At 39.1% G+C, this 23,758-nt stretch overlaps 3 protein-coding genes, 1 long non-coding RNA gene and 1 other non-coding gene across 7 annotated transcripts; 3 read left to right on the top strand and 2 right to left on the bottom strand.

Moving 5' to 3' along the window:
- Positions 1-1,697: 1,697 nt before the first annotated feature.
- On the top strand, positions 1,698-4,522 carry LOC135597995 (protein DEEPER ROOTING 1-like). Its single transcript, XM_065091512.1, has 6 exons — positions 1,698-2,705; positions 2,810-2,888; positions 3,217-3,755; positions 3,841-4,003; positions 4,105-4,149; positions 4,211-4,522. The coding sequence occupies exons 1-5, from the start codon at positions 2,700-2,702 to the stop codon at positions 4,122-4,124; spliced, it is 807 nt and encodes a 268-aa protein (XP_064947584.1). The 5' UTR covers positions 1,698-2,699; the 3' UTR covers positions 4,125-4,149; positions 4,211-4,522.
- Positions 4,523-5,887: 1,365 nt separating this feature from the next.
- Positions 5,888-6,914, bottom strand: LOC135597994 (uncharacterized). The gene is made up of 3 exons (XR_010481463.1): positions 6,757-6,914; positions 6,537-6,629; positions 5,888-6,461 (listed from the first exon to the last, which is right to left on the bottom strand). It is a non-coding gene; the product is annotated as an uncharacterized LOC135597994 (long non-coding RNA).
- Positions 6,915-8,576: 1,662 nt separating this feature from the next.
- On the top strand, positions 8,577-20,475 carry LOC135586461 (uncharacterized). Of its 3 annotated transcripts, none has more exons than XR_010481546.1 (11): positions 8,577-8,787; positions 9,009-9,152; positions 9,229-9,411; positions 9,564-9,663; positions 9,750-9,780; positions 11,019-11,061; positions 11,589-11,741; positions 14,084-16,286; positions 16,852-18,235; positions 19,728-19,884; positions 20,069-20,134. XR_010481546.1 is itself a non-coding variant. In XM_065092068.1 (11 exons), exons 2-11 carry the CDS (start codon positions 9,094-9,096, stop codon positions 20,125-20,127), a joined length of 4,299 nt encoding a protein of 1,432 aa, XP_064948140.1. In that variant the 5' UTR covers positions 8,578-8,787; positions 9,009-9,093; the 3' UTR covers positions 20,128-20,475. The 3 variants fall into 3 exon arrangements, 2 of the variants coding, with proteins under 2 accessions (XP_064948140.1, XP_064948141.1); XM_065092068.1 differs by having other exon boundaries at positions 8,578-8,787; positions 19,801-19,884; positions 20,069-20,475; XM_065092069.1 differs by having other exon boundaries at positions 8,579-8,787; positions 16,855-18,235; positions 19,801-19,884; positions 20,069-20,475.
- A 712-nt stretch (positions 20,476-21,187) lies between these two features.
- TRNAA-UGC (transfer RNA alanine (anticodon UGC)) lies at positions 21,188-21,260 on the bottom strand. Its single transcript has one exon. It is a non-coding gene; the product is annotated as a tRNA-Ala (tRNA).
- Positions 21,261-21,359: 99 nt separating this feature from the next.
- LOC103987705 (rust resistance kinase Lr10) lies at positions 21,360-23,758 on the top strand. The gene is made up of 3 exons (XM_009406088.3): positions 21,360-22,137; positions 22,226-22,395; positions 22,478-23,758. The coding sequence occupies exons 1-3, from the start codon at positions 21,449-21,451 to the stop codon at positions 23,584-23,586; spliced, it is 1,968 nt and encodes a 655-aa protein (XP_009404363.2). The 5' UTR covers positions 21,360-21,448; the 3' UTR covers positions 23,587-23,758.

Here is a 23,758-nt window from a genome sequence, read left to right as displayed (position 1 = left end):
CTCCAACTCACTCTTATTTTGAAGCCTGTGGTAAAACCTTAAAACTAATTTAAATTTATTTTAAATAGATCATAAATTGAAGAGGAATTCGCTGACTGTAGCTTTATCTTTTGTTTCCTTGACATGCTTTGATGTCACTGCTGAGCTCCTCCTCCTCCTCCTCGCACTTTTTATCTTCAAAAGCCAGTGGCAAGAAGTCAAACCATGCCATTGTCTGTGGCCTATGAAACTCTAAATATGTACACACATTTTATGAATGATAGTTGTGATCTTTCCATTTTGGGGAGGTATCTTGTGGGTTCTCTAGGCACCTTGGAACCCTAACTTGTGTGCAGCAGAGCAGCTTTGACGAGCTCACATGGCTTCCTCAATGCACTTTCTCTTGGACTGAGGTGGCTTGGCTCTCTTCTACTTGGAACTCTCCTCCACACTCAACATGCATCTCGAGGGAGATGGAGGAAACCCTACCCGTCGCCGGTTAGTCCTCCAGTGGACCACATGGCAGAGCTGTTCAATCTCTTGCACCCAGGAAAATAAAAAGGATACGGCAGTCAGCTCCCATCGATGCTCTCACATCTCTTGCTTCAATGGAGCTTCCTCTTCACCTCTGTGAAAAGCTGCTGTAACCGTACGTGATTGATTGCAATCAAACAAATGCAAACGCTTGATACTGTTTTGTTGCCTCTACAAGTATGCATGCTTCTCTCTTACCGCTTGTGATTCTGGGTTTTGATGCATTAATCCTCATTCGAACTTTTAATTTGCTTTTGGTTCCTCCTCAGATTATTGATCTCCTTTCCATGACGCTTTTATCGACTGCACTGCAATGTGAAGGCTGTTCGAATTGGATCTTTCTTGTGATCGTGTCAAAATAATCATCTTTATAGTTTTATTGCGTCAGTGTGGGTGTGTTGAGTGCGAGTGATGCGAAGCTTAATGTCGTGGATCAGATTACAGAAGAAGCTACAGATCATATCTAAGAGTTCATAGTCTCTATGCTGCACAGTAGAGCTACAGGAACCTGAAATTTGTATCAGATACCATCTCCCAAACTTGATGAGGACTCGAGTGTATGATGGATAGCCTTTGGAACTGTAGACTTATGCATGGAAACATGGAGACTTATGCTACAGTTCTAGTTGCAATAGCTGCACTTCATATCTGATGCTGAAATATTTTGATATGTGCAATGAACCTCCAAGAGTTAAGCCATAGGAATTGATGGTCAGATTAGAACAAGAACAGTAGGTTGAGGCAAAGAAAAAAAACTTTGGAGGTCCATGACATCCCAATTCATGTTCAGGAATGTTTATTCCAAGCATTGGAACCTCAAGACAGATAAGACTCCATGTAACCTTACAAAATTGTGAAATAACTTATCATATAGAATGTTCAAATCATATTATATGAATATATATATGGGATAAACATCTTAAAGATGGAAAAAAATACTTAATCATAAGTTAAGCTTATGTATAATCATTATATAGTTATGTGGATTCACATTGTTGCATCCTTTAATGTAGGGGGGCAGTAGGACTCTGTCCTTGCATATAGTTAAGTGTGTCCCACATGATATTTGATTTTGAGAACATTAAAAAGAACAAATTGGTTTAGGAAAAATTATAATTGATCAAGGGCCAATTGGGTCACAATTGACCCAAATATTATCATAATCATGATGTCTTCTTAACCTAAAAGTGATAATTCTCTAATAATCAATTGATGGAGATTAAAGTCAAGAAATATAGAAAAGTCTCATAACATATGCATAACTACACTGACAAATTACCCTAGAAATGCTAACTATGTCTTTGTAAGCACATGAAACATCTTTCTTGGTTTGCTTATTCTATCAAGAGCTTGGAAAAGTGGAAAGTTCACAAGCCTAGCTAGAAACCCTGAGGTGGAAATGGGTTAAAGGCTGTATGTAACCAAGGAAACAAGCAGTCATGTCCAAGCCTTATCCTTTGAAGGCCCTGTCTGGCCATGGTTGTGTGTGTTCCAGCAGGGTTGTGATTTCCAGGGAAGAATGTGGGTGTTGAGAAGGAATGAGGTGAATTTATCTGCATATTCTTCTCCCAGGTTGCTCCACAGAGAGAGAGAGAGAGAGAGAGAGAGAGAGAGAGAGAGAGAGAGAGCATGAAAGAGTAGGTGACTGCTAATGTTAATTGAGCACCCCAAATTCCCTACAACTTCTCAGTGATTACTTCTCTTCTTCTATGTCAATCAAATGTCTGCAACTTCAAGGGCTCATCTGCAGCAAAAGCTCAAGATGCAGAAGCTAATGTCAGAATCTTATGCTCACAATGCCTGTGTGTTGCAAACCAAATGCCATGGTCATGCAACATCTATTAGGAGATATGTGGAAGAAGGGTGGCTTAGGTGGCTAAAAACATTATTTTTTTTATCTGTTGTAGAGAGGGAGAGAGAGAGAGAGGAAAAAAGATGTCTCAGGGGCTTGAAGTCTCTGTCTAGGGACTTGGACAATAGGAAATGATGCCATTAGACCAGCAGTATAGATTGGACATGGGATTCTGCATCACTGCTCTCCCAGTCTATTTAACCATCCACACTCCCTATTGGCTGAAGACCAGAGTTGTGAGGATATCTGTTCTTTCTTTTCTTCCATTATAATCACAGACACTCTTGGACTACAGAGAGGGAGGCCTTTGCTGTCTAGTCCTACTGAAGAAACTATGAGAGTAAGGACTAGAAACTCTTGAAGTAGCTTTTATGTTTCTAGCCAGGAATTTTGCTTTTCCATGTTGCTGTTAGGGTTCCAATAGCACTTGAGTCTTGTATTCAGATCCTCAGCTGGGTGCAAAACAAGTTTCATGGCAGACAGGAGAAGAAGAAATTTGATGCTGGAGTGAGTTCAGCCCATTGTAAGTAAAGCTCACTTCGCTTTTGGATGAAATAGTTTCTGCCATGTTTGCATTTGTGTCTGATACAAGTGATTGTTGTTTCCTCCATCAGTTTCCAGTGGTTTCCACTAAATAAGTTATATATCTCAAAATAACTATGAATTTTATGTGTCTGTTCTTTGTTGCCTTTTCTTTGATATTATATTGTAGAGGATTCTGTAGATGCTAAGAATATCACCAGTTCATCATGTCTTTCACCTTTCACAACAACAGATGATTATAACATTGATCAGTGGCTACAAAAATTCAGCTTTGCTGAATGAAATCTGATCTCAATTGTGTTCTTTAGATGCTTCAATGTCTGGCAATCAGAAAGAAGAACCCAATGACTGGCCACAAGCACTGTTGACAATTGGGACATTAGGCAACAATGATCTGAAGGAAGAATCTCATAGAGTCGAGTACTCCCAAGACTTGGATTCCTCACAAGATTTATCGGACTTCACGATCGAAGAGGTTAACAAACTACAGAAAGAACTAAAAAAGCTTCTGACACGCAAGTCGAAACTCAAGTCCAATGGATCGGAGATCGGTGAAGAAGATCGAGCTAACCTGCCACTGAACAGATTCCTGAATTGCCCGTCAAGCTTGGAGGTCGATAGGACAGCAAACACAAAGCATGAGTGCTCGGAAAATGAGAACAATGGTGACCTCTCGCCGAATACCAAGATCATGCTAAGCAAATTGAGAGATTCTTTGTTGGGCAACCGCAACACGATCAAGAAGAAATCCATCTCCTTTCTTCTCAAGAAGGTGTTTGTATGCGGTGGTGGCTTTGCACCAGCTCCGAGCTCTAGGGATCCCGCGCCTGAATCAAGGATGGAGAAGGTATGAATCCATGCATTGCAAACCAACCAAAATTTTCGGAATTGATGGTGAAACTTTTGTAGTGCTTCACAATGCTGCATAACAGATCTTGAGGGCAATTCTTGCCAAGAAGATGTCCCAACCAAACTCTGCTCCAGCTTCATCAAAGAAGAAATACTTGGAGAACAAACCAGCTGAGAGAACAAGGGAAGGAGAAGAGGAAGACAAGAAGAAAGCTCAGTGTAAATGGGTCAAGACAGATTCAGAGTGTAAGTTCAGTTACTGTTGGAATTTGAGCACTAGCAACATGTGGTAATGCATGTTTGAACACCTGCTAAATGGAAGATTGGCTTTTTTACCTTTCCTGCAGTCATTGTTCTAGAGATCTAGAGACCAATTGACAAAGATGATCTCGGTAAGTTCTCAAAAGCTCTTCATTCTTAACTCAATTTTGTCTAATTTCCGGGTTCATGCAGGTGTAAAGTTCTATACATGAAGGAAAACCTCAATGTTACATAGAATAAGAAACACATGCAAACATGCATTGGATTGTTACAGAGTAGCAGTATGGTCGACGAATTCTGCTGATAAACTTGCAAAGGCTAAGTCGAAGAAGGTTCGGTTGTGCTGTGACAATCAAATTGAACATTTCTTACCATTAACTTTTGCGGTGTCTATAGGACAAATTTTGGAATAATTCAGCACATTGTTTGATGAATCATCTTTTCCTTGTGCACATCTAAGGCAAGATTAAAGAAAATAAGAAACTATTAGTTATGCTTCGATCAGATCTTTTGTCCAATGTAGGCTGAAGCAAAGAGGTTGTACCATAGTTAGATTCTTCGGTATTTTTGGTCTTATTGTACATGCCACTAACCAATTATTTTTGCTCTTGATGTACATGCCACTAACTTGGGGAAGAGCTTCAGGTACATTCCCCTAACTTGATTGAAAAGCCGCATACCAGCATAAGTTTGTGAGTGTGTGCCTCTGGGGAGAGGTAAGAGTGTGAAGAAAGCAAATCCCTGCACCTTTGGCAAATGCCAATGTGATTTAGACAGAACAGTCTATACCAGACAGGAACAATCTGGAACCACAGTAAATAACTTGTCAAAGTAATGTGAATATTAGAATATATACATGATTGTTTGGCATCCTGGATTAACACTTTTATCTGTGATTGCATACAAATTAGTGTTTTAGATGTTAGAAAAAGTTCTCCATCTCTCTGAATCTGAACAGACAAGTATGAACTCATAAACCACATCGGCAACTAGAAATATAATACTAATAAGGACTCATTTTAGATTGTTTAACAGAATGACATGAGCAGAATGGCATATACTTGAGCCAAAGATTTCACTTGTCAGTAAGTTCTTGCTGCAGTATCATATCCTTGGAAATATTTGTTTGGCACATCATAAAAATCACAAATGACACATTTTATCCGCTTTTCTTCCTTGTCGGTAAGGAAGGTCTGAAATGGTGAGCTTGAAATGTATATTTTCTAGTGCTTTTTGAAGCTCTGTTTATTTTTCTGCAAAAACATTTGTTGGTGCATTTCATACTCTTCTGTTGAGCTCTTGAAATCCTTGAAAAATGGGATTCCAGATTCAATTTCTTTCAAAGATCCTAGAATATCACAACCTTGATGATGCACTTGAGCACTGAAAATATATAATATCAAAATGGTGTTTAAGGAGGGTCAAAATGTATAATATCACTGCTGCAAATTACAAGACTATTTCTATAAGTCGAACCAGATCGCCCGGTAGTAGTTCAAAAACAAAATCGGCATGCATTCTTTCGATGCGTTAACTGCTTAGATTTGGAACTATTGCTAGCTAATGCCATCTGATTTTAGCAATTTTTATCCTACAATTGGTTTCGATATATGCTAAACTTTTCGATCATTGGCTTGTTGTGCTTTTCAAGATCTTTGCTAGATCTGTAATGAACAATCTGTTCTCAATTTCATATTTCTTGAAAAGAATTGTTGGTAAAAACCTGGTAAATTGTACTTATAAATGAACTCTACCTCAGATCTGGAAGCTAATTGAGTTGCAGAGATCAGCCTGACAAGCTTTTTTAGTTCATGTATCTGCCTCTTTACCCTCTTACCAAACTTCATTGTTCCCTCCCCTTATTCACCTTCTCTTCCACTATATGAATGGCTGAGGGGGTCATAGAGAGGGAAAGCATTAGAAGAGTAGAGGGTGAAACATTTGAAGCATCATATGCCAAGCATTTGGCAGAAACTAAGGGAAGAAGAGATAGAAAAGGAGTACAAAGGTAATGAACTTTTTCTCGAGTTCTTGTGCAAAATGTTAGCTAAACAAAACAAAATGATGAACTTTAAAAGATTTGTGAAGACCTTCTCACAATTGATCTTCTTTTCTTTTCTAGTCTTTTTCTGATTTGGTTGACTAAATCCCCTCTATGTTTTGGCCAATCTTTTTCTTACTAATCATCATGAAGAACATGTGAAGACCTCAGTGCATCTTTTGGTTCTTCATGATGCAAAACTGATGGTTTTCTTGAGTCAACAGGAAAATCTTTCCTGAACTCAAACAGCTGTAGATTACAGTGCTCTGATACTACTATCATCATGCCTAGAAACCTCGGGTTGCTCCTCCGCCGGAGCATGGAGAGCTCGATATCACCCGGTACTCGTCGCTGACGATCAGCCGGTGACGGCTCTCCGCGCTGCAAAATGCCGTCTCCCCTCTGCAACAACAGTTCCACAACATATTGTCTTCTTGATCATCAAAAGCAATCCACTTGAATCGACATGCAATTCACCTGTACATGCAGATGTCTTCCCCGTGCAGCCTCTTCCCGCACCAGTAGCAGCGGCCAAGGAAGTCGGCCACCTGAAACCTCGTGGCTTTATCCCTGCACATAGAAATATTTTTTCTATGATTTGAACCATAAAATCTGACGAAAATGAAATCTCTTTGAACAAAAAATTTATTTTCATGACTTCAATCCATGTTTCTCTCTTAAACATGAAGACTTCCACCTTAACAAAAACACAAGTCATGATCCTCCACTGCAAGAAAAGTATAATCCACCGTCGTATCTCTTCTTTTTCTTTCTTTTTGATACATCGATATTGATCGATCTATCAATCTTATCATAATATCGAAATAGATCCGTACTCAAAACGACTATCCTTACTTTTTATTATACTTTGACATTGTAATGTGTAATTGTTGGACCTCACTGAGATTAATCTTAGATTAGTTAGACTTCACGAAAAGTAGAAAGTCTGAATCAATCCTGCTTTACAAGCATCTGATCTTAATTGTACTGCACAAAGCCCACCACCACTCACTGTTTGCTCATGCTTCGCGAGTGTTGGTGGGATAAGACACTGCACACTCATGTTCTTCGAAAGAAGACAGTGGGGGTGTTGTCAGGAAGGGCCAGTCACATACCTAACAATCCGTGCGTGGCACTCATTCTCTGGCCGTCCCTCTCCTCTCCTCTCCTCTCCTCCGCAACCTTCTTTACATCACCTTACAGTGCCATGGTCTCTGCTTTTCCTAACTTTCATGTCCCTGTGTGCCTTGAATTCATGCTACCTGCTGCACTTCTTGAACCTGTTCTCTTATCTTTTGGAAAGTAAGCGTTGGAAGCTTGACTTTGGTCAAAGTGACGCCGGATTCTCGGTGCTAATAGCATCCATGAGCAGAACTGAGCTTTGCTCTGCAGGTACTACCAATAAATGCTTCGACCACAGTGCGTCACATGCAGCTCCTACAGTTCATCAGAATGCAAGTCTAGAGTTGGATTTGCCATGGGCGTGAAGGATTGATTCCTTTGCCGGTTTTACTGCATACAATGTGACCTATCAGCTGTGCTTTCCCAACATATATCTTTCCACCAAGTAGTAAATTCTCATAAATGACCAAATTTGATAGTAAAAGGAAGAGGAAGACCAACCTCCTTTTCAAAAGATCATATTTTGATTACAAGTTTAAGATCCCTTTTTTTACCACTCAATTTGTTCCATTTGCAATACAGAAAAATTAATTAATTATATATATATATATATATATATATATATATATAATTTTCTTATAAAATAATCATATTTTGAGTATTTTTCAAATGATTTCCTCATTCTACTTTTTTCAAATATGATTTTAATTTAAAAAATACTCAAATTGTCTCAATCAAACTAATTATAAATCTAAAACTATGATATTACAATAGTCTATGAACAATGACAATCTAATAATATATCAATAAAATAATATAAATATTGTTGAAAAATACTGTAAATTACCACTATCATAGTTTAAAATTGATAAAAGATTGATGAAAAAATTCGACCAAAAAATCTTTGAGAGGTTATATATATATATATATATATATATATATATATATATATATATATATATATATATATATATATATATATATATATATATAATAGTTTATAAACAAAAGTGTGAAACCTTTAATCCCTCAGTAGATAATGATATTAAGGAGGATGTACCAAATTATTACCCATGTCATATCAATATAAATATTAAAAAAATATATAAAAAAATTAGAATACATATCAAAATTAATTTTAGATGTTTATATTATTTTAAATAATATCTTACTGATATATAAAGAGTTCAATAATATAGTTTTACAATATAATATGATTAACAAAGATTTATTAACTCTTCATTTTTACTAGATTATGTATAAATAGACTAATTTTGTCAAATTAAGGAAAATAGATAAAATTTGTGGCTCGAAATTGGCCCAAATAAAAATAGTGAGGAAAAAAAGTACAATTCTTATCTGTGCCGATTAGGTCATTTATGGGATTCTGTTTGTAACGATAGCAGCTGAGAAGCTGTCCAAAAAGCGCCACCTTCACGCACACACTTTCTCTCGTCTCTTCCCTCGTAAGAAAAGGGGGAGATGGATTGAGAGGAGTAAAGCCAACGCCAAAATCCAACTCCTCCACCAGCCTCGGCACTTCGCAAGGATTCGATTTCTGTCCTCCGCGTCCGCTATAAGACCTCACCGCCCACGCGACGTCGAGGTGCGTTCTTGACGCGATCGGCCCTGTCCCGTCGCCTTTTGATGCTTCCCGCATTGTGGAAATCCGTGGGCGAATCAGCGTATGGTTTTGGTTCCGTGGCGGATCGTCCGGTGGATGTTTTGATGCCGTTGATTTGTGTCGCGCTTTGATGTTGATGTGGTCTACAAGTTTGTGATTTCCTTGGAATTAGAGGGTTAGCGAACTTGTTTGTGGTCTTGCAGGGTTTGTGGGGCTGGGGATTTTGGATTGAGGGGGAGGGGAGCCTCACATTGAGCTGACAAAGGAGATGATTTGCTGGGTCGAATAATGGACTCCAATTCTCCGCTGGATCACGCCGTGTTCCAGCTGTCTCCCAGGCGGTCACGGTGAGAATGCTCCGTCGAGATGGACTTTTTGATACCGTGTTATGGTAATGCCTTGAATAGAATCACTTTTTGTTAGGTGCGATCTGTTCATCTCGGGAAACGGGAAGACCGAGAAGCTTGCATCTGGTTTGTTGAACTCATTCATCACTCATTTGAAGGTTGCTGAACAGCAGGCTGCACAGGGAGGCAAGTCAATAAAACTTGAGGTCCAGAGATCAACGAATGGCGACTCATGGTTCAACAAAGGAACCCTTGAAAGGTAGAGTCGAATAGGGATAATGCTGTAATTTTTATTCGTCAAATACAAAGTCTCTGCGCCAGTTTTTATTATGATTTTCCTGCTCTCCCAAGATATTAGTTGCTCGGAAAAGAATTTTTGTTCAATTTTCCTAAGAATAAGCATTGCTGCAGGTTTGTTCGGTTTGTCAGTACACCTGAGGTGCTGGAATCAGCCAATGCATATGATGCAGAAATGTCACAGTTGGAAGGAGCCAGGAGAATATATTCACAGGTAACGTGTTTGACGAACATATTTAATTTCAATTTGAATCAACTTCCCCTTGGCATTGTCTGAATACATAATACTTTCCGATCTAGGGTGCAGGAGATCCGCTTGCTGGGACACTTGGTATGTTTTTTTTTTTTTTTTGTTTCTGCTTGTTATTCTAAATACTGACTTTGTTTCTTGAGTGGATTATGTAGACTGTAGAGTTTTCCTGTTTGTGTTGTCTCATTACAAGTTCTAGCATTTAATGTAAGCCTTTAGATCCGAGTTCTTGGTTTGCCATTGTGAGATGAAAAATTACTGACTAAATTTTCTGTGCTCTCGATATCTACAGCATATGTTGGATGTGTGTTATTTATGCTTAATTGTTCTACCAGTGTCTAAGCGTATTCTTCAAACAGAGATGATTTTGTCACTGTGAGCAACTTCTATACTATTCCATTAACCTTTAAAACCATTATATGGTTTTTATGTGTCTTTCTTCCTTGTTTTCCTTAATATGCAAGAGGCAACCTTTTTAATCATCTGGATGAAAATGAGCTTTGAAAAAAATTTATTTGAACATAATGCTTTGATGGTCCTTTACTACTTTGCATTTGTTTTGGAAAGTCATGTTTTTGGAATTTTATCTACATATATAAACTAAGATGCTAATCAGAATCTCAAAGTACTCAAAATATCAAATATTGAAATGAATGAAAATAGTATATTGTGGATATTCTATAAAATATGCTGATATTTGATCACCAACTGCCATCACAATACTATGATTACAACTTTATGAGCAATAACGTGGAATTTCAGAGTGGAAAATGTACATGATGTGAATGAGAGCATGTAGTGATTTGCTTTCTGAAAACTAACATGTTTTTATCATGTTTAATCTTTTCGTATCTATCACTACTTTGCTTCCACTTGGTACAATGGTACCATAATAAGGTTGCTCCTATGCGACTTGGGAGACCAGGGTTCGAGTCACGGAAATAATCTCTTTAAATATTTAAAGGTAAGGCTACGTATGTTGACACTTCCCCGATCCCGCATTGGCGGGAGCCTCGTGTTCTAGGTATGCCCTTTCATACTATTTTGCTTCCACTCTTTTTTCTAGAGTGATGTGTATTATATGGTATCTTCCATAATAATAAATATCTACAACATAACCACCTTGTTATGCATAGTCCTCTGAATTCCTATGTCTGATATATTTCTTGTGTCTGTAAGATTTCTAGCATCAGTTCAGTCTTTGTATTTTTCTGTTTGGAAATTACTCATGTTTGGTTTATCTTTTTTTTTCTTTTGATGTGTAACTTCCATAAACTGCATCTCTTCTTAACAAGAATTATCTTTGGAATTTCCCTCAGGTGATGTTGACACATCTACTACGGCAACTGTAGATACAACAAAGTGAGCTCCTCATCTAATTGCTTACACTGAACAGACAATGAATTTGTCAAATTTTTTGAAGTGAATCAATTAATATCAACACTGAGCAAAGCAAATTAAGGATTGTCAATTACTAGAATGGTTTCTGGTAATATCTTAGTTATTAATTTGAATCTTTTTCTTGACTACACTGTTATAGGATGTCAATTTTTGTAAAATCATAAAAATTATGGATTAATGATTGTTTGACTGACTTATTACTGATTCATTTTTTCTTAATCCTGCAACTTGATTTCTTTTAATTCCCACTGAATGTTATCATGAATTTAACTTCTGAAATGGGAACATGTCCCAGACTCCTAGTTGGTGAAAAATTAAAATGAATCAGCCAACGAGTCCTTTTATGTTTTGCAACTTCCAATATCCATTAGCTAAAAGCTTCAAGTCTGACAATCAACTGAAGTTGGCAGAAAAAATGACTAACACATAAAGTTTACTTCCTGTTTCTTTGGTTATTAATATCGAACTATTTTTTTAATCCTCCACAGGATGGAGCTTCTAAGAACCATTGATCTCCGGCTTACTACTCTTGAGCAAGACCTGGCCACTGCTTGTGCCCGTGCATTTTCTGCTGGATTTTCTATTGAAAATGTCTCCGAGCTTCTTCTCTTTGCTGAATACTTTGATGCAGATCATCTTAAGTAAGTTTTGCAACTTTAAACTCTATATATCATGTTTTTCAGACAATTGGAAATAAAATCCTAGCTTTTAACTGATTTGGCAGTTACCGAGTCAAGCAAATCATACAGAATAATATGTTAATGCATAGATTGAATAGCTAGGATTGAGTCAACCTGATACATTCACAGCATTTCTACATGATCACAAACAAGAACAGTGTGTCATACAAAATAAGGATGATTTGAGTCAACCATAAATACAGTACATTATATCAACTAGCAACAGAAAGTAACAATTGGCATATGCACATAGTTAATAACATAATATACAAGAGCAGAGCAAGGGAGGAAATCAGACTAATTGGAGGTAGTGACACAGCTCTGTACAGCCCTATCATGCCTTGCCTGCTCAGGGTGCTGCACCATGTTATGATGTGACGGCTCCGATTAGTCTGATTTCCTCCCTTGCCCTGCTCTTGTATAATATGATGGGTTATATGATCTCAATCATCCTTATTCTGTATGACACATGCTGTTCTTGTTTATGATCATGTAGACATGCCATGACTGTATCAGGTTGACTCAGTCTTAGTTACTAAATCTATGCATTAACATAAAATCCTAGCTTTTAACAGAGTTCAAACAAAAATCAGTCTTAGTTACTCAATCTATGCATTATCATATTATTACCCTTGCTTGCTGCCAGTTAGCTTTTATAAACCTGACTGGTTTGAGTCTCCCTTCTAATGTATGAGTGCAACTTTTGTTTGCAATTATTCCTAACATCTGAAAGTTGTCTTGTTTTTTTGTCACAATCAGTGGAAACAGATTGTATGTATGTTGGAGCACTGTGTATGTGACACCGAAATTTATCAAGCTCGTTGCTGATTTACCATTGGGATTTTGAGCAAATGTGCTGGGTGGTTGTCCTTTTTTGTCATATACACACCTCGACTGACAAAAACTTTAGTTTGGACTTTGGATACTCATGATGATCGGCGTACTGAGGTTGCATATTGTAGTCCTCACTAGTAATTATCAGATTAATTTTATCAGGAATGATGACAGAAGCATGGACATGCAGGAAGGATCAACTCAAAGAAAATACAGTAAGAATTATTAAAATAATAATACAACAAAGCTTGTAGAAAGTTGGTGAAGGAGTGACTAATTTTATCAATGAATGCAACATCTTAATAGGTTCTTGCTGTTAACATTAAAAATGCATGCAAATTAACAGTCCACGTTATTCGCCGCTTTGGCTTGTCATAGAGTCAAAAAAAGACTCCATTGTTGAGGGCTATGCAGGTCAGCCCACCTTTCATACACTGGCTCTACTTTGGTACCATCTAGCTTGTAAGTTGGTTGGTAGAGGCAAGTTAGGACATGGTGTGGATCAATCTTAGTGGATGGGGCATCTATTTTTAAGTATCTAACAGTTGTGGAGGGATGTCATCATGATTCCTCCAAATGGCTTGTGATCAGTCCATGGATCTGGAAACCGTGATACAGTGTTTCTGAAAGGTTTGGTGTTGATGTTATCCCTATATGTTGAATATCACTTTTGTCTTAATCATCCTGTTTCCCAACCCATGGTTTGTTGTGGTATGATGGGGTTGTCCTGAATTACAATTGTATGATGTGTCAACTAGAATAGTAGGCATTGAATTTGATTGATTTACCACCGATGTAAACAAACATCATTGAAAAAAGACATAATAATGGTGAGTCATCATTGAATAAACAATCTAGTTATGTTAGGAATAAATTTTATATATAAAGGTGAGTGACCATTTTAATATATAATTTGGTTAAGTTAGGAGTAAATCTTATCCATTTTCAAATTTTACTAGGTGTTTTTGCAAAGTTTGGTGTTGATGTTATCCCCAGATAATGAGTATAATTCTTGTCTTAAACATCCTTTTTCCTGACCGACAGTTTATTGTTTTATGATCAGATTGTCCTGAATTACAGTTAGATGATGTGTCAACCAGAATGTTAGTCATTGAATTTACTGCTCATATGAACGAATATCATTTGAGAAAAAAAACATAATAGTGGTTAGTCATCATTGAATAAATAATCTTGCTATGTTACGAGTAAGTTTTTTATATAGTAGTGATTGATCATTAAACATATAATCTAGTTACATTAGGTGTAAATATCTTCTATCTTCAAATTTCATGAGGGCCTCTTTTATTTGTTGAGGTTCTTGATGTTGGATTAGTAGGTTCTCAGTTGAATTTCCTGTTCTTGTTTGTAATTGTTCATCTATTTCCTCTTTCTCCTGTATCTTTTAATGTCTGTTTAAACTGACAATGATGATAATTTATATTATGAAACTTGCATGACAATGGCAACAGCGAAGCATGCAAAAAGTTCATCTTGCTTTCTCAAAGACATCCTGAGCTTATTGGCAAGCAGCAGCAGTCAAAGGCTATGGAAAGCTCGGCCAATGGAAATATTAGATCCTCGTCAAGCTTAGACACAGACATGTCAATAGATGAGCCAGAGTTGGCGCACGGTGGTGGTGGCAAACCACCAGATGGTGATGGTCTTCAGCTTCACAATCCCAACGTTAGCAAACCATCACATTTTAACACAACACCGTTATCAGGCACATCTCAGCAGGCCAAGCTCATCAAACAGCGTTTGGAAGGAGCAATGCTGGAGCAGCCCGTTCCTCCTGCTTCATCAGCCAATGTGCCAGCTCAATCAGGTGGAGCGAGTTTCAGACGACTTAGTGTGCAGGACCGCATCAACCTCTTTGAAGGCAAGCAGAAAGAACAATCTGCAAGTTCTAGAAATATCAGCACAGCTGGTGTTATTAATAAGGTACTAGCCGGTAAAGGGGAGCAGCAGAGGCTCCCTTCTGATGTTTCAGAGAAATCAGTATTGAGGAGGTGGAGTGGTGCCAGTGACATGAGCATTGATCCTAGCAGCAGCAGCAGTAAAAGCTTTAATGACCAGAAAGAAAGTGGGACTGATGTTGGAACTCCGACATCTGCCAATTTACAGCTTCAGTCTATGAGTAAAACTGAAGAAGCTGAGGTTTCTGGTTTTGAGGATACTGCAACATCACAATGCTGGTTGGATCTCGAAAAAAGCACAACAGACACTTCCTCTTATTCTTTGCTTTTGTCACAGTCCCAGTTTAAAGCTTCTCCCAGCACTGGAGATTGTACTGATGATGAAGGTATCAAGTTCTCTTTGAACAAGGGCGAACAATTCTTGGAGAGCGGGCAGGACGCATGTTACCTGAGTGCATCTATGAGCAGGATGAAGTATTGTGGATCGGGTGATCAAGATGCTTCTATGGTCCACCAAAAAGGCTTTTTAGGGACCAGCAGCAATGCTGGCTTGAAAGATTATGCAGTGTGTCACATCCAACTAAAAGCAGAGGATCAAGTGCAAATAGAAGACCAAAAAACTTTGCTGGATATATCACAACCTGTGTTACGTGTGACTAAGCAGGTTAGATCGAGAGATCAAGAAAGCCTGCAGACCGAAACTAGAGAGGTTCCTTCTCGTGCAAGTAGTGCTGGAATAAAGGATCAACCAAAGGTAGTTAACCAATTCTGGACATTTGAAAAAAGAGTAAATCCTTTAGTGAAACCAAAAGGACCATCAGATTCTCCGGTTCAGTTTGGAAATTCATCAGTTCTGTCTTCAGAAAATAACTTACTGGCTTATCAATCTGAGGGGAAAACTTCTCCTTCAAGAGTAGAGGAAGAAGGGGGTGGAAATGCTGCTGCTTCTCATGCAACTTTTGGATCTTCTCTAGTTAAAACAAAGGAAGATACCGATCACCAGGGAATAAATTGGCATCAAGCAGCTAATCCTGAGAGATGCGTTGATGAAATAGCTGATACTAAAACAAATTGCATGCCTGCAGTTCCTCTAAGGAAGGCTAAGGAAATGCTGGAGATGGTTGAACCACCTTCTGCACACTTGGCGGGGCAACTTCAGGTGGCAAGACCATCAAAAGGAAATCAAGAGTTAAATGACGAATTACGGATGAAGGCGAATGAGTTAGAAAAGCATTTTGCTGAACACAAGCTCAGAACACTCAGCGAGCAAACAGCTTCCTCTCGAAGAAATAGACCTGTGAATGTCCAAGACAAACATGTTCCCATGGCTGTGGAGAAAACACTTGCGGTGGCACTTCCTGGTCAACTGCCTGAGACGAACCCTCTGAGGGAGACTTCTAACAGTGAGATAGACTTTGATGCCAATTTCTTGTTGAAGATGGTAAGCAATGAGGAAAATGATAGTAGTATAAACCAAGCGCTTGGTACACTAAGTCCATCAGATGATTCCAGAGGAAAGTTCTATTATAAGTACATGCAAAAACGGAATGCGAAGCTACAGGAAGAGTGGGGAATAAAAGGGGCTCAGAAGGAAGCAAAAATGAAGGCAATGCATGACAGCCTTGATTGTAGTCAGGCTGAGATGAATTCCATATATTCAGGATCTGCTGATAGACAGTGTTCAAGATATAGACATCGCCGAGTGGAAAAGCTGAGATATTTTAGCAACAATCCAGCTTTAAGAAGCGAAAACCAGGTAGATTTTCCTAGTAGCCATCCTTTAGTTTCATGTATATGCGTTAATTTCATTTAGAGTTATCATACTATAGCTGCATACTAATTTCCAGATATTTTGTGAGATCTTTAGATCTAAATGGATAGGGTCTAACATTGCAACTTCAGAATACTCAGTGAACTTGAAAAACTGAAACTGTTCATTTGTCCTACTTGTGTTAGTGCGGTTAGATATGTAGATCTATGCCAAAATATTTACTGTGGCAAACGAATGGCATCATAGCTTGTCTGATTCTTCTAATACTAAAATTATTTAGCTTCTCATTTCTATGATTGACGCCAATCAAATATGTGGTTTTTCTTAAATTGTTATTATCTGGTTTTTCTTAAATCATTATTATCTGTTGGGTAGCCGGCAATTCTGTAACATTTTTATAATATGTGTACTCCCTTTATTCTTAGCAAGAATTTATATAGCTCTTTTGTATTTGCTTATTACTTGTGGTGGTTTGCTGTCTGTGGTCTTTCCCTTAAACATATATATACAGGTGATGGTTTTTGACTAAACAAGGATACCTTTCTGGTAGCAGGCAGTCAAGTCTGTTCAGGAAGAGGAAGATCTGGAGGAAGTTCGCGAACAAGTTGATAATGGCCAAGATATATCATTCAATGATCTCTTTGGTGATAATGCTTCTGAAATTACTGACCTCATGGAGCTTTTATCTATGAAAACTTTGTCTTCATCCACGCCTTGGACAGAAGTGAAGCCTTCTGTAAAATCTATCAAATCAGTTCCCATAAAGTGCAGGACGCAAACTGAAAATCCTCTTGCTGAATCACTTCCCAACTTCTCTGACTTCATAAAGGAAAATGCAAAGCCATTCACTGATAATAACAGAGTAAGCACTCGAGAGAAAAGAAAAATATTTTCTCGAAGCAAGATTATCATTGAAGCGGCTAACCTTGTGAAGGAAGAGAAGCCACAAAGGTCTCATTCCATGAGAAAAAGGACAGCTAGACCCAGTGAATTGAAGGACCTTTCTTCTCTCAATTCTGATACCGCTGATCTCACACCCTTGGGGGTTTCCAAGGGCCCAACAAATGCTAATTTTATTGATAAAGTCCAGAGGAGCAGGGAGGCTAAATCTTTAATCAGGAAAGAGAAAGTTACAGGTCTTGGTTTAGGAGCTAATATACATAAACCTAAAACCTGTAAAGTTTCAAAGGTAAAAAAGAATGGACTGGTTTTTGAGGGTATAGTTCATAGAGAGGACTCATCCAGCCTGGTTAAAGATGTACTGGAGACAGAGATATCATTAGCCAAAGGAGATGCTAAGGCTGTAGATTTTCTCATCTTAGATTGTGAAAAGCCAAGAAACAATCAAGGATACAATAGCTCTGATATTTTTGGATCAGAAAATGATGTTCAAAGGTCTCTATCTCAAGCAGATTATGATACAGTTCCTGATTCTCCTATCTTTAGTACTTCTACAAGGAATGAACAAGAGTCACCTGGAGAAAGTCCTCATTCATGGGACCTACACCTCCACCAGTCATTTTCTGGTGTACATGAGGCATCAGAAATTCATGCCTCTATAGATTCACCTGTAGGCAGTCCAGCATCATGGAATTTACACCCACTGAATCAGACAATGGAGACAGATGCTTCTCGAATGAGAAAAAAATGGGGAACTGCTCAGATGCCTATGATTGTTGCCAATGCATCCCAACAATCATGCATGGATGTCACAGAAGGTTTCAAACGAATACTGAAATTTGGGAGGAAAAGTAAGGGAGTGGAGAGTCAAGTCACCAATTGGGTGTCTGCTTTGACAGCTTCTGAAGGTGGTGATGAAACAATAGATGGTCATGATTTGGCAGCACAACCAGAAAATGACCTGTGGAAGCCAAAAATGGAACATGCACTCCCCCATGATAGGTTCACTGATGGTGAGATCTTTCCTGAACAAGGTAGCTTTCTTGTCCTGTATGATAAATGAAATTCTGTTTATGTTTGTAAAATTATGATTCCTTGGATCATGATATTTTACTGGAGTCCAACGTATGCTAAACCAAGGATTCCTGATAACCTTGTGCCACTCCATGTCAGATAGTAACTACTGTCCCAACATGGAGACAGGGCTCACTTACACAGAGACAAGCCTAGTGCATAAGGTTCCTGCCAACACAGAATCTAGGGAGGATTAATGTATGCAGCCTTACCTCTATAACAAGAGAGGATGTTTCCATGGTTCAAACTCTGATCACAGGACTGCAAAGAAGCAATTCATTGTGACGTCAAGGCTAGAACTTGCTATTGACCTTTACCTATTATTTTCTTTTACTGATCAAAATTTGTTGGTTCCTTTACTAGTCTCACTTTATATAAAATTAGGGTCAGTTTCTATTGGGTAAATATGTTGATTCCTCTTATTAGTCTCTCCCTTAAGATAAAGGAGGGTTTGGCTGACAAAATCTAACATTCACCTCTTTATTCCATGGGACTACTATAAGGCTTGACCCATGAATGTGACCCTTTCCTTTGGCTAGTATCAGATGATATCATAGAATTGAAGAACCTCGATGCTGCAGACAAAAGCAGGTTTTTCTACATTTCTTATATTTTTCTTTCTACCTTTTCCTTTTCTTTTTTTGGTTGGTACATTATAATCTATATGACAATGGGACTGTGCCATCCCTCTGGCAAATAGGGTTTGGGCCACCAGTTGGCCACCCTGTCTAGATTATCACTCTGCTTGTTTGTAGAATTAGTTATCAGATGCCTATGTGACACTTGATTTTTTTAGTCAAACCCTATTCAAATAATCATTATTAGATATTGGCTTGACTATGTGATGCATGATTTTTGTAGACGAAGTTATCAGTTGCCTATGTGATGCTTGATTTTTGTAGTCAAAGCCTATTCAAACAATCATTGTTAGATGTTGGCTTGTAGCTTTTACTTATTTTTATCATGCTTGAGTTCTATAAAAAGACTTGCTTGTCTAGATTATCACTCTGCTTGTTTGTAGACGAAGTTATCAGTTCCATAAATAGTTTTTTCCTTTTTCTTTGAATTGTGAGTCATAGATTTTAGGAGAAAAACGTGAGGCTCAAACATGGGAGTAACTGGTGGATATCTGACATAATCTGAGGATGCGGTGGCTGTTAAACCCATAGCAATTAATTATCTTATGTTCTTTGAGCTGTTAGAGGATGTAAATATCAATAAGATTTGTATTTTGAACCTTTTGGTTAACCATATAACTCCATCTAGGAAAAAGGTATGCTATTCCAATTCATTGCTTGCTTATGTGGTTGATGACAATCAGAAACTATCTTCTCATGTCTTTGATTTGTGTAATAAATACCCTGATGGCATCTTGACTTGTTTCTTCTGATTGGTAACTGCATATGCTTGTGGCCTCCGAACTAACCTATAAAAATGTTCATCGCAAACCAGATAGTACTTGGGATTCAGAATCTTTCTCTTAGTTATGTTAAGCATGATAGCTGAAGCGATTAGTTCTGTGCAGCCCTATCATTACGCAGCTCCATTCCAAACCCTCCAGCAAACTTCAAATTGAGAAAGGACCATCTATCTGGAAGCTCCCTGAAAGGTAACAACAGTGTCCTGTTTAGATACTCAAGTAAACATGATTAAGTCTGGAAAAATGTACACAGCATACTCACATCTGGCTTCTCAGACCATGCTGAATGATAAAACCACTATTTTCTGTATTTACTGAGAGCTTGCCGAAATGTTAAATTGACTTGTTTGATCCGTTGTTCAAATATTTGCAGCACCACGCTCTTTCTTCTCTCTATCTTCATTCCGGAGCAAGGAATCCAAGCCAAGGTGATACTAAATAACTTGAAGCTGGAGAGGTGTATTGCTACAATTTTCCAATAGATGCAATATGGCGGCTTTAGTGTGTTATATAATATCCTTTTGTCTTTTCGTTCTTTATTTGTGGATTCTCATCCACCTTGTCATCTGTCAGTTGCTGTAGATTTTGATGTCTATAATATATTAAGCTAATTTGCCAATTGGCAATGCAATGTTGTTTTATCCCAAGTGCAGTATTTTCTCCACTTGTAACATGTCTTTGTATATCAAAATTCATCAGAACAAGAACAGGCAAGAATATGGTATTCTGCAATTGATTTATACAAATGAGAAGGAAAGATCTGTTCTATTGTTCTGTTTATTCCCTGCTACTATTTATATTTACTCATGAAACAGTCCTTTGTATTCTTATGTATGTTTTCCTGCTACTATTTATATTTACTCATGAAACAGTCCTTTGTATTCTTATGTATGTTTTTCTGCATATATCAGGATCTTTTATTGTAACTATTTCATGAAGCACTGCATACACTGATGGAAAAATAATGTACTATTATTAACTTAGTGAACTCATATCTTCCCAAAACAGAATGTTCTTGACACTTTGTTCAGAAAAAAATACCATCAACAATTAATTATGACTACAAAATGCTCCTGAGCAAGAAGCTGTTTCTGTTTCTTTATGGGTGGTCAGTGATCAGAATCCTTTTCTTTAGCATTTCATAACCTCTCAAACATCCAGAAACAAAGTTACATCTGCCAACTCTAATTATACATATGGTTGAGGTTAACAACAAGCATGGATTCTTGCAGATTGTGAATAACAGGTCAAGATAAATTACCACATCAAAGACCCCTATCTTTTGTATAATTCTTCCGTTGGTGCTGAACAAATCAGGTTAGCTACTGATTTTGTTTATGGTCAGAATGTTTTATGTTTCCAAATCTTATATTCTAAGCTTGGTGGAGTTTTGATGCAGCAGCAAATTTGCTGGAAGAAGTGAGTACTTAAATAGTTAAGTAGCACAAGTTCTGTTAGCTAAAACACAAACACAAAAATCTTAAAAGCTTTTTGGAGATGCGGGGTATCGAACCCCGTACCTCTCGCATGCAAAGCGAGCGCTCTACCGTTTGAGCTACATCCCCTTCTTTATTATTTTATAATAAATCTAATTTATTACTTTTCTAATGAGTGATAAATCTAATTTATTTTATGTGGAAGAAGAAGAAAGGGAACACTTTGGTCTTCTTTCGGAATTATGCAGTGAACGAAAGATCGAGAAGCCGCCAAAAGCGACCGCTGTGAAGAGGAGGCTTGCTCTCTCCGTTTGCCTATGGCCGCCACCGAAGCATCAGCTATCTTTCCTCTGCTTCTGCTGCTGCATCTCCTCTTTTCTGGATTAGCAGCTGCAAGACAAGAAGATTGCCCTCCATTCTCCTGTGGGCAGCTCCGGGACGTCAAATACCCTTTCCGTCGCAAAGATGATCCATCCATCTGCGGGGTGACAACCTACCAACTCAGCTGCGACGCCAACAGATCTACCTTCAGGATTGGCTCTGCAGACTACTTCGTCACTCAGATATCGTACAGATCGTCCTATTCTGCTTGGATCCGGCTGGTGGATCCTAACCTCGCCAATGGAAGTTGTGGTCTCCCTACGCAATCGTATTCTTTCGACAACATGTCGGCTACCGAAATCAATTGCGATTCAGTTTACTGGGCCAGTTACATGAGTTGCAGCGAGCCGATCCACAACGACACACGGTATCACCTCCTTTCCTGTCTGAGCAGCAAGGACACGTTTGTCTATGTCATCGTTGGCCTAAATGTAGATGAACTGTTCTACCTTCATCCGGGGTGCGAGTATCAATCAATGATTCCGGTCGCTGATGATGCATTTGTGATACCACCGAGTTCATCGATCGACGCATTCAGAATCCTGCAGAAGGGGTTCAATTGTAATATTCCTCGAAGAAACAGGAAATCTACCATAATTCACCGATGTCTGAAAGAAGCCACAAGGTAGCAGCTGCCGCCCTGCATGATGTTGAGATGCCCCGCGTGTTCCTCATTCGAGCGGTAGCTGACTTCTTCCGTTCATCTCATGCAGCATGTTCTCCGACCTAATAACCAGCAAGCAGCTACTATCCATCGTCTACTCCGTGGTCAGAAGTGAGCTTCATTTTAAATCCTGCATGGAAGATCACTTCTACCGCACTTTCATTTCTAGGATTACTATTGCTGTAACCGTACTCATTCTGATTGTACAGCTCTTGATAGGTAATGTCCCACTGGTATTCCTCGTTCTGCACTGCATGCTACTCTCTGGTTCTCAGCTTCCTTTGTTTCCTCTGTTACGCAGTGCTGTTGATACTATGCCGGTTCGTGATGGCGCCGATCATACTCTGTGTCTTCCTTCTTCACAAACTGTGGGTCAGCCGAGCCTCCGTGGACACCGTGGAGAAGTTCCTCCGCGCTCAGCAAACGCTGACGCCCACCAGGTACGCCTACACCGACATCGTCGCCATCACACGGCACTTCAGGCAGAAGCTAGGCCAGGGAGGGTTCGGATCCGTGTTCAAGGGCGAGCTCGCCGGTGGCCTTCTCGTGGCCGTCAAACTGCTCGGCAACTCCAAATGCAACGGCGACGATTTCATCAGCGAAGTCGCCACCATCGGCAGGATCCACCATGTGAATGTGGTGAGGCTGGTCGGCTACTGCGCCGAGGGATCCAAGCGGGCGCTCGTCTACGAGTACATGCCCAATGGCTCCCTCGACAGGTACATCTTCGCTTCCAAACCAACCACGGCCCGCACTTTTACCTCGGAAAAGCTCATCGACATAGCCATGGGCGTCGCCCGCGGCATCCACTACTTGCATCGAGGGTGTGACATGCAGATTCTGCACTTCGACATCAAGCCTCATAACATTCTCCTCGACCGCAATTTCACGCCCAAGATTTCTGATTTCGGACTCGCAAAGCTGTATCCCAAGGGCAACAGTCTGGTGTCAGTCAGTGCCGCCAGGGGGACGGTGGGATACATAGCTCCCGAGTTGATCTCCAGGAGCTTTGGAATCATATCACACAAATCCGATGTCTATAGCTTTGGGATGCTGCTGATGGAGATGGCAGGAAGGAGGAGGAACGTGAATCCTCGTGCAGAGAATTCGAGCCAGGTTTACTATCCTTCGTGGATATACGATAAGCTCGCTCGGCAGCAGGAGATCCAATTCGACGACACCTCGGAGATAGAGGAGTTGGAGAAGAAGCTGGCGGTGGTTGGATTGTGGTGCATCCAAATAAAGCCATCGGAGAGACCGACAATGGCAAAGGTGTTGGAAATGCTGGAAGCTGATGCGAGCAGCCTGCCGATGCCCCCAAAACCCTTCGTTTCCTCCGTGGATTCCACTTCAGAAACAAAGACTTGCTTGATTTCATCTTCCGCTGAGCTATCCATCATCTCGGAATGAAAAGTCATTGTTAGAAGAATAACAAATAAATGTTCTCAGAATTGTAAACACTAGACACGATAATGATATCTAAATAGTCGATATCTTTGGAACATCCCTTTGAAAAATTCTGCTGCTGCTGCTAATTGACGAGTATGATTTCATAATGTTAAAGATAAATCTATGATTGCAA

This window comes from Musa acuminata, chromosome BXJ2-1 (genome assembly GCF_036884655.1).
Source record: "Musa acuminata AAA Group cultivar baxijiao chromosome BXJ2-1, Cavendish_Baxijiao_AAA, whole genome shotgun sequence".
Taxonomy (NCBI): Eukaryota; Viridiplantae; Streptophyta; class Magnoliopsida; order Zingiberales; family Musaceae; genus Musa; species Musa acuminata.
The sequence above is the reverse complement of the archived record's forward strand: the minus strand, read 5'-3'. Positions and strand labels throughout refer to the sequence as shown.

What these genes read in the sequence shown, in the direction of transcription:
- LOC135597995 (XM_065091512.1), top strand. An exon ending in TGGAGTGAGTTCAGCCCATT is followed by an intron (nt 2,889 to 3,216) that starts GTAAGTAAAGCT and finishes TGTGTTCTTTAG; the next exon opens with ATGCTTCAATGTCTGGCAAT. An exon ending in GGTCAAGACAGATTCAGAGT is followed by an intron (nt 4,004 to 4,104) that starts GTAAGTTCAGTT and finishes CCTTTCCTGCAG; the next exon opens with TCATTGTTCTAGAGATCTAG.
- LOC135586461 (XM_065092068.1), top strand. Translation starts at nt 9,094, where the DNA reads ATGGACTCCAATTCTCCGCTGGATCACGCCGTGTTCCAGCTGTCTCCC. An exon ending in TCCGCTTGCTGGGACACTTG is followed by an intron (nt 9,781 to 11,018) that starts GTATGTTTTTTT and finishes AATTTCCCTCAG; the next exon opens with GTGATGTTGACACATCTACT. An exon ending in TGAGATCTTTCCTGAACAAG is followed by an intron (nt 18,236 to 19,800) that starts GTAGCTTTCTTG and finishes AGTTCTGTGCAG; the next exon opens with CCCTATCATTACGCAGCTCC.
- LOC103987705 (XM_009406088.3), top strand. Translation starts at nt 21,449, where the DNA reads ATGGCCGCCACCGAAGCATCAGCTATCTTTCCTCTGCTTCTGCTGCTG. An exon ending in TGTCTGAAAGAAGCCACAAG is followed by an intron (nt 22,138 to 22,225) that starts GTAGCAGCTGCC and finishes CATCTCATGCAG; the next exon opens with CATGTTCTCCGACCTAATAA. An exon ending in GATTGTACAGCTCTTGATAG is followed by an intron (nt 22,396 to 22,477) that starts GTAATGTCCCAC and finishes TCTGTTACGCAG; the next exon opens with TGCTGTTGATACTATGCCGG.